This window comes from Papio anubis, chromosome 20, assembly GCF_008728515.1.
Source record: "Papio anubis isolate 15944 chromosome 20, Panubis1.0, whole genome shotgun sequence".
Taxonomy (NCBI): domain Eukaryota; kingdom Metazoa; phylum Chordata; class Mammalia; order Primates; family Cercopithecidae; genus Papio; species Papio anubis.
Window position 1 is genome coordinate 45,373,611 of NC_044995.1, and position 14,839 is coordinate 45,388,449.

Genomic DNA, 14,839 nt, shown 5'->3' on the forward strand with positions numbered 1-14,839 from the left:
ACTCATACCGAGGACTTTCTGGAGTCAGACACTGCATTCCCCGTACATCATCTCCACGAACTTCCGTGGCCACCCTCCGAGATGGGGATCTACCTTCCAGATTTAAAATCTCCGAGCCTCAGACCGTTGAAATCACAGCTGGTCACAGTCTGAACCCAGAACCGATTTCAGAGGCCAAGTCCCTCCCCATCACACTAAATAAAGGATGAAGTATTTGTGTCAAGCCAAAAATCAAGACATGGGGCCCTGAAGTGCTTTATTATCAGAACTTATTGGAAGGGTTTCCCAGTTGCTTCCAGGCAGGTGAGTTCATTTGGGGGCCCAGTTCTTCAAATCTGTGAAGGCTTTTTCTTTCTAATGTCTCTTTAAGTCCCCTGAGGAGAAAAAAAAAATCAAATAGGAACCCACAAGTTCAGATCTTTCTTCCAAATCAGGCAGCTCTTGGTAGACTTCCCAGTAAGGCTTCCCTGGGGTCATGACTTGAAGGTCCGTAGAAAGATCTATGATGATTTTCGTGCTTTGAAACGTATGGCAGGTTCTTCTAGGGAGCACCTCTTCAACAGACGAACAATCAAGAAACTGACCAAGGAGGAATGTGGCTCCTTAAAAACAGCAGGAAGAGCTTCTACCCAGAGCAGCATTTCACTTATTGCAATGAGGTCTTCCTGCCGAAGGCTGCAAAGAGGAGAAACACAAGTTATCACTGGGGGATTCTCGTAATATGTGCATTCAGTCTCCAAGATCCCACAGTCACCATATGATGAAAATATTCCCCAGTGAATTGATCCATTTATAAATTGGCCATCACCGAAAATCTCCCCACAATGAACTTTAGAGTGGCACTATCCAAAAGAAACATTACTGGAGCCACCTATGCAATTTAATAATATATAGCAGCCACTTTTTAAAAATTCTTATTTATATTTTTTGAGACAGAGTCTCGCTCTGTCTCCCAGGCTGGAGTGCAGTGACGCAATCTCAGCTCACTGCAAGCTCCACCTCCCGGGTTCACGCCTTTCTCCTAGCAGCCACATTTTTAAAAAAGGAACTTGGCCAGGCACAATGGCTCACACCTGTAATCACAGCACTTTGTGATGCTGAAGCAGGAGGGTCGCTTGAGGCCTGGAGTTTGCGACCAACCTGGGCAACATAGAAAGACCTTATCCCCACAAAAACATTTAAAACACTGGGTACGAATGTACCACTGCACTCCAGCCTGAGCAACAGAGCAAGATCCTGTCTCTAAAAAGTAAATAAAAATTTAAAACTGGTAAAAGTACTTTTAATAATAAATATTTTATGTAACCCAGTATTCCAGAATATCATCTCAACATGTAATCAAAATTTTAAAATACTGATATTTTATTTTTATATATATAATATGTATAATATATATTATAAATAAATATATATATATATATTTTGTGCTGAGCTTTTGAAGCCCAGTGTGTGTTTTATGTATTACAGCACATCTTGGTTTGGACAGGCCACATTGTGGCCAGTGGCTGCCATATTGGACAGCACTGGTATAAGAGGGTCCATCTCTCACTCCCACATCAATGTCCAATGGTTTCTCATTCAACTGGAAAGTGAAATTGGAAATCTCACGAAAGATGAAGAAGTATGAATGTGGTACGTTGAACTGCTGGGCCCACCCACAAGACATCGACACATGAAGGTGCAGAGGGGTTAAACCAGTTAACACTGAACAAAGGACAATGGATGTGATGAGTCACAGGCTGAGTTGTACCCCTCCACAGTTCACATGTTGAAGTCCTAACCTTTAGTACCTCAGGATATAACTTCTTTGGAAACAGGATCATTACAGAAGTTAAAATGAGGTCATTAGGGTGGGCCCTAATCTTATTAACCTGTCCTTATAAAAGGGAAATTTGAACACAGAGACACCCACAGGGAAGATGATGTGAAGACACAGAGAGAAGACAGCCATCAGCAAGCCAGGGAGAGAGGTCTGGAATGGAGCCTCCCCTCACAGCCCTCAGAAGGAACCAAGCCAATCAGCCTCTCAGTCTCACAGTTTTAGCATGCAGATCTGTGAGACAATACATTTATGTTGTTTAAGCCCTCCAGTCTGTGGTACTTTGTTATGTAGCCCCAGCAAACTAAAACATGGGTTGGCTGGTGGCATGAGAACAATTTGCCCAGGAGAAGGTTACAGGCAGCCTATAGGACAATTGAAGATGCATTCTACTTTCTGCCTGCGTTGTGCATCTAGTGAAGAAAACAAACAAACAAAAAAAAACTATCAGTGATTCATGGTGTCATGGAGGCTCCCTCTGCACATGCCTTGGGGAGAGGAGAGGAGAGGAGAAATGGTGGGTAGTGGAAGTTCAAGCCTCCATCCCTTATTAATCTGTGTAATGGGCCAACACACCTCATTCCTTGGATTCCTGGCAAGTAGAACTTTCTCCACTAAAGTTTCTGACAAAAGGCCTTCTCCAAATAAGACCCAAAGAGACATTTGGGATTTATTGCCTCCTACTTTCTAGAAACAAATAGAAAAGGCAGGAAGCACAGCTCACATCATTGGTGGCTAGCTGAAGGAGTTTACATACCCTACCATGACCCTGGTATGAGTTGAAGCCTGCTGCTCAGAACCCACTGCAACTGTGTGTGTGTGTGTGTGTGTGTGTGTGTGTCTGTGTGTGTCTGTGTGTCTGTGTCTGTGTGTTCTGCAATTCCAATCACAGATCTGCCTGCCACACAGTGGAGCCCTCTCTTGGACTCTGAATGCATAGCCCAGCAAAGCCAAGCAACTGAATCTCACCATCAGAACAGGTGACAGCAGCTCCATCAAAGCAGTCAGTGGTACATGAGATCAATTTGTTTTTTGTATTTCTGGGCTACAAAATGTCTCTTAAGTTTCATCATTGGACCTATTGAGAAAGGAGAAATCAATTGAGTTATGGAGATAAAAGAAAATTCCATACACCCATGCATGACCAGGCAACAGAGTCCCATGCCTCGGGCTAGGCTGGGTGGCTGGCTGTGCCATTGACTTTCAGGGTGCGTAACTTTTGCCATCTGTATGGGGATGATAAAACTTCCATGTGGTCCTTCAGCTGTGGTGAGGATTCTGTGAGGTGGAAGGTGAAGAGCACGCTGCATTCTGTGCCTGATGTGGACTGTGTACCCAATGGAGGAGGGATATCATCATCTCAAACCATGCCCCTATCCCCATTCTACAGGTGAGGAAACTGGAACATAGAGAGGACCAGTTCCTCTGAGGTCAGCTAGCAAGTGCATGGCAGAATCAAGACTCAAACTGGGAGTTGTCTGCTCCCTCAGCCCAGGACTTTCGTTGAAAGCCTCTGAGTCACCAGGGGCATTGATGACCTCTCTGCGTGTCTCAAGCAACCCCACAAGGACTGTTTTTCAGCTTATAGTTGAGAAGACCACCAGCCTGGACAACACGGCAAAACACCATCTCTACAAAACAAAAAGAAAATAGCCACACATGGTGGAGCACACCCGTCCCAGCTACTCAGGAAGCTGAGGTGGGAGGATTGCTTGAGCCTGGGAGTTCAAGGCTGCAGCGGCAAGTCGTGATCATGCCATTGTACTCCAACCTGGGTAACAGAGCGAGACTCTGTCTCAAAACAAACAAAAAACAAGGCTCAGTAGGACAAGTCACTTCCCTGTGTAGAGGGGACAGGATTTCAACCCAGGTTGTTCAATGCCACATGCTTGCTCTGACTCTTCCATCCACACCGTCAGATTACAGCCAAGCACTGACAGCAAACTCCCAAATGAAAGTACATTGGTAGAATCCAGTATCCCCACTCTGGAGTGAGCCCTTCCCTCATAGGGAAAGAGAGGCAAAAATAAAACTCATACAGAGAATAATTTCATGTTCTGATGCTTTAAAGAAGACAAGGTGGTATAATGGGGGTGACAGTGAGCTACAGGGTGAAATATTAAGGACAATGGCAAGCCACTTAAGCCAGCATGGTCAGGGAAGGCTGAAACCATTCCTAAAAACTTTATGATATTAATCAGAGAAGAAGGGAGGGGGAGAAACTAAAATCAGCCACACTTACAACACACTCAACATTCATCATTAGGTCAGTTTGCTCTCTGACCCCTTCCTCATAGCTAGCTGTCTGCCTATTGCCCCAGAATCACAAAAAAAAACCCAGTCACAAGATATAGTGCCCCTTAACTGCTCTACAGATAACATATTAAGCATTGTGAAAGGTTAAGTTTTCCATTTGAGATATCTTTTCAAGTCCTGCATACCAGTGAAACTACTGATGCCCACTGATCTGAAGGACCCCACAGGAGTTGAATTACCAAAGAATGCAGCTTCCACATCCAGATGATTTCATCCCCCTTACCCGAACCAATCAATGACTCTAATTTTCCAGCCCTTCACCCCCAAAATCCCCTTAAAACACCAGCCCAGAATTCCTCAAAGAGAGATTTGAGGGTTCTTTCCATCTCAGTTGGCTTCCCTGCAAGGGAATTTAATTTCCTTTTTTATTTTTATTTTTGTTGTTTGATTTTTTGTTTTTGAGACAGGGTCTCCATTGCTTAGGCTGGAGTGCAGTGGCATGATCGTGGCTCACTGCAGCCTTGACCTCCCCGGGCTCAAGTGATCCTCTCAGCCTCCTGAGTAGCTGGGCACATGCCACCATATCCAGCTAATTTTTGTATTTTTTTGTAGAAATAGTATTTCACCATGTTGCCCAGGTTGGTCTCAAACTCCTGGGCTCAAGCAGTCTGCCCACCTCAGCCTCCCAAAGTGTTGGGATTACATGCGTGAGTCACTGTGCCTGGCCATAATTAAACTCTGTCTTTGCTGCATCTCCTGCTGTCTCAGTGTATTGGTATATTAGTGTGCAGTGGGCATACAAACCTGGTGGTCCTGTAACAAGGCTGCTCTGAGGAGGAAGAGGCCTATAGGGTGAGACCTGGACCATGAGAAGGAGCCATCCAGGCAAGGAATTGAGGGGGAAGGGTATTACCAGGGAGGCAGACTGGCAAGTGCAAAGGCCTTATAGTTGGACAAAGCCCAGAGAGCTGCAGGAACATCAAGAAAGCCCATAGGGTTGGTGCAGAGTGAATGAAAGGTCAGCAGGAGAGAGATTGTGTAGAGCTATAGTAAGGAGTTTGGATTTTATTTCCAAGATGAGGAGCTGGGGACCAGTTAGCTAGAGGTGGCAGCATCCCTCTCCTGGTCCCTGGCTGGTCTCATAGACCCTCTGACCTTCAGAAAAGGACCCGTCTCTTCAGAGCCCACACAGTCCCGGATGCTAACAAGGGACCAGTCTCCAAACGTCATGGCCACTCACCTAGCTCTCCACCATAGATGGAAAAGTCCTTCTCCAAGATGACCCACTTTTGAATCTTCTGTGTATTGTTCATGGCTTCCTGGTTCACAGCATTGATGCCTTGCTGGATGGCCTTGTAGACCAGGGGGTCTTGCTGCTTCACAATCTCAGTCACGGTGGATGCCTGGCTTCCCAGACCCCGGCAGAAGTTGATGGCCTCCAAGTTCAGCTTGTCCAGAGGTTCTCCGCTCATCTGATTCATCTCACACTGCCCCCAGACACCTCTGTCACCACACATACTCCTTGACCAGCACCCCTCCCCAGGCCCACAGACCAAGAAGTGGGTCTTGAACCCACAGGTGCATCCTCTTGACCCTGGGGTGGGGCCAGGGAACATAAGAGCGGCTGCAGAGACTTCCCCCAATGACAGAAAACCCATGTTACCTTCAGCGTCAGCAACATGCTCAGAAACTTCAGTTTATCTCCTACTAACATGGCGTTACTGATGATGGGGATCTTCCTCTTAACCAAGGTCTCAACGGGAATGGGGGGCACGTTTTCACCACCAGCAGTGATAAGGATTTCTGGAACAGAGCTTGACTTGGTACACGTCCAGCCATGACAACGTGGAACCCCCAGCCCCTTGGAGATCAGAAGGGCAGCTGCTGGCATGGCCAACACTCACCCAGAAAGCCCCAGAAGCACAGGAGGACCTGGCCCTCTTCCCCCACCCACTTTTAATTATCATCAAGTGTCCAAAGTTGTGACTTCCACTTGGACAGCATCTTAATAATTCATTTCCTATCTCCTGGTCCACCATGCCCTGGTTTTAGGTTCTTCCAATATGTCTTCCTTGAAAGATAGTGAAGCCTTTTTGGCCACACCTTGCCTGTCTGTTGCCTCCTAGTCACTTGGTAACCCCCTCAGAATGTAATGTAATTCCAGTCTTACCCCCAGGGACATGTGTAGTAACCCTAATTTTGGCAAACTCTGCAAGAATCTCCCTTAGTCTCTCAGATTCTTCAACAGCGTCTCCTCCTGCCCCAGACCCACTGGTCACTTGTTCTTTCATCCTAAGATGCTTCCCTCTTTCTGTCCCACCCACTCAAACTCGTTCTCCCTTGTCCCAGAGACTCACAAAGTCACCTTTACTGTGGTCATTAATAGCAGTAAGAATAAATATGACCATGAAATGGACGTAAGTGTGTAACGGCCTTCTTGGGGTAAGAGTACTGAGTGGGAACTACTCTTCACTTTTTAATGTGGTTTGGGTGGGTTGGACTGCACGGGTGAGCATGTGACCAGCTCTGACCAATCAGCATATTTCACCCCTTACAGTGAGACATATCTTGACTCGAGGATCCAATGAGAGGCCTAAAACGCTGAAAACATTGAGAATGATACACTCTAGTCCCCTTGCGGGGTTAGAGGTCAGCCTAGACTGTTGGTAGCTTTCTTGCTACCAGATGGCAAAGTTTATTTAAGAATAGCCTTTGGGAGGCCGAGGTGGGCGGATCACCAGGTCAGGAGTTTGAGACCAGCCTGGCCAACATAGTGGAACCCTGTCGCTACTAAAAATACAAAAATTAGCCATGTGTGGTGGCGTGCGCCTGTAATCCCAGCTACTTGCAAGGTTGAGGCAGGAGAATCTCTTGAAGCCAGGAGGCAGAGGTTGCAGTGAGCCGAGATCGCACCACTGCACTCCAGCCTGGGCGACAGTGGGAGACTCCATCTCAGAAAAAAAAAAAAGCAACAGCCAGGCACAGTGGTTCACGCCTGTAATCCAAGCACTTTGGGAGGCTGAGGCGGGTGGATCACCTGAGGTCAGGAGTTCGAGACCAGCCTGGCCAACATGGTGAAACCTCGTCTCTACTAAATATACAAAAATTAGCCAGGTTTGGTGGTGTGCGCCTGTAATCCCAGCTACTCGGGAGGCTGAGGCAGGAGAATCACTTGAACCTGGGAGGCAGAGGTTGCAGTGAGCCAAGATTGTGCCACCGCACTCCAGCCTGGGTAACAAAAGTGAAACACCATCTCAAAAAAACAAAACAAAATAAAAAAGAACACTAGTGGCCAGGTGCAGTGACTCACACCTATAATCCTGCCACTTTGGGAGGCTGAGGTGGGCAGATCACTTGAGCCCACAGTGCTAGACTAGCCTGGGCAACATGGTGAAACCGGGTCTCTGCAAAAAAATAGTGGGGTGTGGTGGCATGCGCCTATAATCCTAGTTACTCAGGAGGCTGAGGTGGGAGAATCACCTGAGCCTGGGAAGTCGAGGCCACAGTGAGTCATAATTGGAGACTGTATTCCAGCCTGGCCAACAGAGTGAGACCCTCTCTCAAAAGTAAAACAGTAGCAGCACAGAGGAAAACTCAAGAAAAGAATTTTAAAATTTCTTATGACCTCATTTTGGCACCCAGATCCAGCCATGCCTGAAGCCAGTAACCTTTTGGCCAACTGACCTTTTCAGTTATGTTGAGTCAACAGTTTTGCTTTTTTTTTTTCCCCCCTCAAACCTATTTAAACCCATCTTAAATGGGTTTGAGTAAAAAAGCACTGTGTTCTCCATCAGGTTTTGGCAAACTATGGCCCATAGTGGCCAAATCCAGGCCACTATTCAATTTTGTCTGACCAAAAGCTAAAAATGAATTTTACATTTTTAAGTTGTTGGAAGTCAAAAGAAGAATATTTTTGACACATAAAAATTATTACATTCATATTGGCAGCTGGCCACACCCATTCTTTATGTGTTGTCAACAGCTGTTTTTATGCTACAAATCACCGAGTTGAGAAGCTGCAACAGAGACACGTTTTGTGAACCCAAAAATGTTTGCTAAAGGGCGCTCTTCAGGAAAAATTGGCTTATCCTTGTTCTATACTTTCTTTAATCCTTACAACTCTGTAGATTATTGTCCTCTGAAAATGCTGAGGAAGAAAATGGCACTTTTTTACTCAAACCCATTTGAGCCAGCTTGAATGAGTTTGAGTTTACTTTTTTTAGTAAAACTATTGGCTCAATATAACTGAAAAGTTCAAAAGGTTCCTGGCTTCAGGTATGGCTGGATCAAGGTGCCAAAATGATGTCACAAGGAATTTCTTTATCCTTCTCTTACTGAGTTTTCCTCTGGGCTGGTGCTATTCTGAAACAGGCTTCAAGGCTTGTCTTTTGCAGGTCCATCCGCCTGAGGGTGGACCATGGGATACCAAGTGACCAAGGGGTAACGTTTGCTGGACAGGAGGATAGAGATGGGTTGTACAGACTGAGGTGTTTCTGCACAGCTCCTCTTGGAAGATGAGGAACTGGGGGTGGCCTTTGTGCTGGTATGCTGGGCCCTTAAATGTTCAGGGAGGGCCTGCTTGCAGGAGATTCCCAAAGAACTCAGCCCCTGGTACCTTTGATGCGGCCAGTGACATAGAGGAATCCCAGACTGTCCAGCTGGCCCAGATCCCCAGAGTGTAGCCAGCCTTCATCATCGATGGCCTCTGTAGTTTCAGTCTCACTTTCCAGGTAGCCCATGAAGATGTGCCTACCCCAGAGGCAGATCTCCCCAATACCATCCTTGTTCTGCTGGAACAGCATATTCTTGCACCCAGTCAAGATCTTGCCACAGCTGCCAGGGGACAGAAGCAGAGAAACTGAGGCTCATAGAGACAAAATCAGCCACCCAGCTCTGCCTGTATCTTCAGCCTAGGTACCTAATACTCTGCTCAACTACAGCAGGCTGGATATGCACCCGAGTGCACAGAAGGAGGTGTTTGCTGCAGTGTTTAATCCAGCGTGTCAGATTCCCAAAGGCTTTGTGAACCGGGAAACCCAGCGGTGGCCGGGTGCGGTGGCTCACGCCTGTAATCCTAACACTTTGGAAAGCCGAGGAGGGAGTATTGCTTGAGCCCAGGAGTTCAAGACCAACCTGGGCAACATACAGAGACCCGTCTCTACAAAAATAATAAAAAATAAAAGTTGGGCATGGTGGTGCATACCTGTGGTCCCAGCTACTTGGGAGGCTGAGGTGGGAGAATCACCTGAGCCCAGGAGGTCAAGGCTGCAGTGAGTAGTGATCACGCCACTGTACTCCAGCCTGGGCAACAGAGCAAGACTCTATCTCATAAAACAAACGACAACAAAAAACGAAAGAAAATCCAACAGCATTTCAGGCTGTTTTTTGTTTTTGTTGTTTTTTTTTTTTAAATCTCCACATATGCCGGCAAAGAAAAAAATGCTTTTGGCTTAAGGATAGGAAAAAAACCCCCTCATTTTTAAGAAAACAGATAGGTAGACCTCTCTGCAGTGATTCAGACAGCTAATTTTAAGTATGACAACCAACTACAATCTCTTTAGAGGTAAAAGTTACTTTCATAAAACAGAGTAGCACTATTTGAAATCTGGATTCTTCTTCTTCTTTTTTTTTTTTTTTTTTTGGGGGCGGAGTCAGCTCTGTAGCCCAGGCTGGAGTGCAGTGCTTGGATCTCAGCTCTGCAAGCTCCGCCTCCCGGGTTCACGCCAGTCTCCTGCCTCAGCCTCCAGAGTAGCTGGGACTGCGGCACCCATACTGCCCAGCCCCTAGTTTTTGTATTTTAGTAGAGGCCAGGGTTTCACAGGTTTGGCCCAGGATGGTCTCGATCTCCTGACCTTGTGATCCGCCCGTCTCGGCCTCCCAAAGTGCTGGGATTACAGGCTTGAGCCACCGCGCCCAGCCTGGATGATTCTTACTTTTTTTTTTTTTTTCCCCCTAGAGATAGCATTGGCCAGGGTAGTTCTAGGATGCAGGAAAGGAAATATTTTCTCCTTGTGTTGCTGAGATCTCTTTGATTAACTGTTAGCAAGGCCAGTGGTCCCAGGGTTAAATGTAGGTATTCCCCTGGTTAGCAAAAGAAAAAATGGAAACAGACCTGAGAAATTTAAAATTTACAAAGAACTGCCTTATGATTTCCCCCACTGAAACTTTTTTAGGTATGTAGAAAAATCCAGAAGCCATAAAAGAAAAGATTGGTAAGTTCAACCATCTAAATTTGTGACCACAAATTTCTGCAGAGTAAAAAACATCTTAACTAAAATCAGAATACCAATGACAAGCCAGGGAATAAAATATTTGTAACTCATATGAAAGACAAAGGGCTGATTTTCCTAATATGTAAAGAGTGCCAACAAACCAATAATAAAGGGCCCAATAATCTAATTTTTAAAACAGGCAGATAATATTGACAGATAGTTCATAGGAAAGGAAGTACAAATGACTTTTAAGTATATGAAAAGGCTAGGCATGGTGGTTCATGCCTGTAATCCCAGTGCTTTGGGAGACTGAGGATTGCTTGAGTCCAGGAGTTCAAGGCCAGCCTGGGCAACATAGCAAGACCCCATCTCTACAAAAAAATTTTTACAAAATTGCCAAGCATGGAGGCTTATGCCTGTAGTCCCAGCTAGTTGGGAGGCTGAGGCAGGAGGAATGCTTGAATCCAGAAGTTTGAGGTTACAGTGATCTATGATTGTACCATTGCACTCCAGCCTAGGCAACAAAGTGAGACCCTGTCTCTAAAAAGATTTTTAAAATAAATTTTTAAAAATAAACATATATATGAAAAGATTTTTTTCAAACCTCACCCATGCTAAAAGGAGGGAGTCAGGGAGAGACACAACCAGAAGATTCTATGACTATGACTGCTGTCAGATGGGGAGTTGGACCTGAATTTGGTATTCTTAAAGTTTTCTTATCATTGGGTTGAACCTTGCAGCCTAGGGCAAGCTGAGCTTGGGAGAAAGCCAGGAATGGGCCATGGAGGTGTTTTGAGATGGGGGATCATGGGGATGAAAGGTGCTGAGGTCACAGGCGGTGAACTTGGAGGCAGAACTCACAAATGACAAACGGGGAGACCATGGAATGTTCAGAGAGCCATCCCCCTTGTCTGTGGGCTCTCTGACCATCCAGGGGTTCCCATGGTCATGCAGAGTTAGGAGTTGGAGGCTGGAGAAGAGGATCATTGTGGAGACACCACGTCAGGATTCTTCTTAACCCAGAGGCCCATATATATACCCACCTTCCCCCTCTTGACCCCATGTTATGGGAGGAGCAGGGGTCTGCCCCGGGGGCTGGTACCTTAGAAGCCTGTAGTTATTCTGGTTGGATATTGTGTGGGGTCCCGAGCTTTCACTCAACCCATACAACTCGCCTATAGGTATGTCCAAGCTTAGAAAGAACTCGGCAGTCTCTTGGTTGAGAGGCACAGCCCCACTGATGAAAGAGTGACAGTGATCCAAGCCAAGGGACGTCTTGACTTTGCTGAACACGAGAGTCTTAGCCACGCGGTAGCTCATGGGAGTATTATATTTCCTGTGAATAAGAATGCCATCAAGTGGAAAGGGGCTGATGGGACCCTGTGGAGAAGGCTGAGCCTCCTCACCAACTACCCTCCCAGCCCTCTGGATGCTGCACCTACCCCAACATCTTCTTTGAGTTGACCTTGAAGCCAATGTTTCTTGCCCACACGAACACCTTCTTCTTCAAGCCTGTGGACTTGGCACTATTTTTCTTCACTGTCTCATGTATCTTCTCCCAAATCTGGGGCACTCCCATGAAGATAGTGGGTTTTACCTTCCGTAGAGTATTTACCAAGGTGCCCTGTACGTAACGAAACTAGGTTAGCCACAGCAGGGCCTTCCGTGCACCAGGGATGTCCATCTCTCCTGATCCACCCAACTCTGCCCAAGAGAACATTCCTTCACCGATCAGATTATGCAGGGCTCCCAGCCCAAAGGAGACAACCCACTGGCTGGGTTGGCCAATCAGATTTTTGCACTCTCTCTAGGGATTTGATGCGAAGCATAAACTGGTAAGATATTTTTGGAAGGTAACATGACAGTACTATTAACATTTTAAATGCAACCTGTCAACTTCACTTCTGTGGGTGAAGGAATTCAGCTGAAGGAAAGACTCAGGCACACAAAGAAACACATTCAAGATGTTCTTTGCAACACTGTTTTGTAACAGAATGGAAACAGCTTACAGGTTCAATGACAGGGTTATTAGAACTATGGTCCAAGCGTGATGTGTAGGTATTCTAACTGATAAAAAGAGGATGCTGAGATTCTCCCCAAAGAGACCTGGGTTCAATGAAAATCCCCATCAAAAATCTAGGCAGGTTTTTGTTTGTTTGTTTGTTTTGTTTTGTTTTTAAATACAAATTGACAAAATATGACTTTAATTTATATAGAAATGCAGGGACGGGCGGTGGCGTTGGCTCAGCCTGTAATCCCAGCACTTTGGGAGGCGAGGCAGGCGGATCCACCGAGTCAAGGAGGTCAGACCATCCTGGCGAACAGTGACCGTCTCTGCTAAAACCACTCCTTGAAGGTGAGGCGCCTGTGATCCCAACCTCAGAGGCTAGAAACTTAGGAAAAGAATCGCTGGCAATGCAACCAGGAGAAAGTGAGCTTGCGAGAGTGAGCTTTGAGATCAAGCCTGCCTCAGCCTGATAGAGGCAGACTCCATCTCAAAAAATGCAGAGGACCTAGAATAGTCAAAGCAATTCTGGAAAAGAAAGACAAAATTGGAGGACTTACTACCTGATTTTAAAATTTATTCTAAAGTAGGATGAACAACCATCCTGGTTTACTGCAGAACTGCAGGAGTATCTGAAATGTGAGCTTTAATTTTTAAAACTAGGAGTCCCAGAACTAAGGCTCAGAAGTTATCATCCCTGCTATCAAGCTAGTGTGATCAGGTCAGTGTGGCTTTGGCATAAAGACAGAAATGCAGATCAGTGGAACAAAACAGAAGATCCAGAAACAAAACCTTACATTTATGATCAATTGATTTTCATCAAAATGCCAAGGCAATTTCCCCAATTTGGAGAGGGGAGACTATTCAAATGCAAAACGAACTAAAACAAACAAACACTTCCACAAAACTTAGGGTTGAGGCATTTCTCTGTGTGAAATTACCTCCAAAATGGTATAGCCCTACGTGTAGGCTCAAATAAAGCCTTTGGAGAAAGCGTGAAGAGCCTCTGTGTCTTCCAGAGGTAGGCAAAAGATTTCCCTGGAATGCTGATACCAGCATAAGAAATAGATGAAATAGACTTCATCCAGCGAACTCTTCAAAGATTATTGAGGAAACAACAAGCCATAGAACTGGGAGAAAGTATTTGCAAACCACAAATTTGGTAGGATTTGCCTAACTTAGAATACTCTAAGAAATTCCTTCACATCATATTAGTTATAGATGTAGGGCCGGTGCAGTGGCTCACACCTAATCCAGCACTTTGGGAGGCCCGGCTGAAGGCGGATCCACAAGGTCAGGAGATCAGACCATCACAAGCTAACATGGTGAAACCCATCTCCTACCTAAAATACAAAATTAGCTGGGCACATGGTGGGAGGCCACCTGTAGTCCCAACTCTTTCGGGAGGCTGAGGCAGCGGATGGTGTGAACCTGGAGCTTGTAGTGGAGGCGAGATGGGTGCACTGCACTCCAGCCCTGGGCTGACAGAGGCAGAGACTTTGTCAAAAAGAAAAGATTAGATGTGCATGAATTCTTTTTTTTTTCATTTTAAATCTCTTTCTTTTCTTTCTTCTTCTTTTCCTTCCTCTCTTTCTCTTTCTTTTCTTTCTTTCTTTCTTTTTTCTTTCTTTCTTCTTTATTTCCCTTCCTTCCTTCAACTTCCTTCCTGGCCAAGTCCCTTTCCATTCCTTGAATCTCCCAGGTTCCACTCCCTTCCTCCGCCTCCATTAAGGACTAAGCCTCCTCCCACCCTGACTAAGATTTTTGTATTTTAAAACAGGGTTTCAGCCATGTCTTTCTGAATGAATCTCAATCTCAACCTGTCCCTCCGTCTCATTTCTCAAAATCTTTTGAGATGTTTTTTCAGCTCTGTATCTTTCTTTGCTTTTGGACCAGGAGTCTCCCTTGCCCCCATGTCACCCAGGCTGGAGTCCAGTGGCACCATCTGACTCCCTACTGACCTTTGCCTCCCCGGGTTCAAAGCTATTCCTCCTGTCTCCAGCCTCCTAGGTAGGTTACCTAAATAAGCCTTCACAAACCCTGGCTAATTTTTTTTATTTTTTAATTTTATTTTATTTTTTTCCATAGAGACAGAGGAGACAGAATTTGATCATGTTGGCCAGGCTGGTCTTGAACTCTTGACCTGAGCAATCTGCCTTTGGCCCTTCCAGTGCTGGTTGAGCTGGAGCCACTGTACGGCTTTTACTTTTCTTTTTTGCCTAGTCCTTTGCTTTTGAAGAAACAACCAAATTTAACCAAATGGGCAAACTATTTGAACCAAGTTTCTTTTCAAAGAAGAATATGCCAGGTCAATAAACACATGAAGAGATTATACTATCATTGTCATCAGGAAATGGAATTAAAATGGCAAAAAAGGCAAAATAATAAAATAATAAAAATGATAATAAAATAATAAATTAGAACGGCAATAATAATAAAAATAATAATAATATGCGTTAGTGAAGATGTAGAGAAACTAACCTTTGCACACTTCTGGTGCACTTACTTTAGAAAACAGTCTGGAAATTTCTGAAAATATTAAGACAC

General features: G+C 45.3%; 1 protein-coding gene across 5 annotated transcripts in view; it reads right to left on the bottom strand.

Annotated features, from left to right (window-relative positions):
- Positions 1-213: 213 nt before the first annotated feature.
- ACSBG2 (acyl-CoA synthetase bubblegum family member 2) overlaps positions 214-14,839 on the bottom strand; it is a 48,063-nt gene continuing 33,437 nt past the window's right edge. For all 5 annotated transcript variants that reach the window (XM_009193287.2, XM_009193289.2, XM_009193286.2 and 2 more), the window contains 7 exons: positions 11,730-11,911; positions 11,390-11,623; positions 8,691-8,908; positions 5,739-5,878; positions 5,316-5,562; positions 2,789-2,897; positions 214-675 (listed from right to left, as the gene is read on the bottom strand). In XM_009193287.2, coding sequence (XP_009191551.2) covers positions 2,824-2,897; positions 5,316-5,562; positions 5,739-5,878; positions 8,691-8,908; positions 11,390-11,623; positions 11,730-11,911 — 1,095 coding nt within the window. In that variant the 3' untranslated portion in view covers positions 214-675; positions 2,789-2,823. The remainder of the gene's footprint in view (positions 676-2,788; positions 2,898-5,315; positions 5,563-5,738; positions 5,879-8,690; positions 8,909-11,389; positions 11,624-11,729; positions 11,912-14,839) is intronic.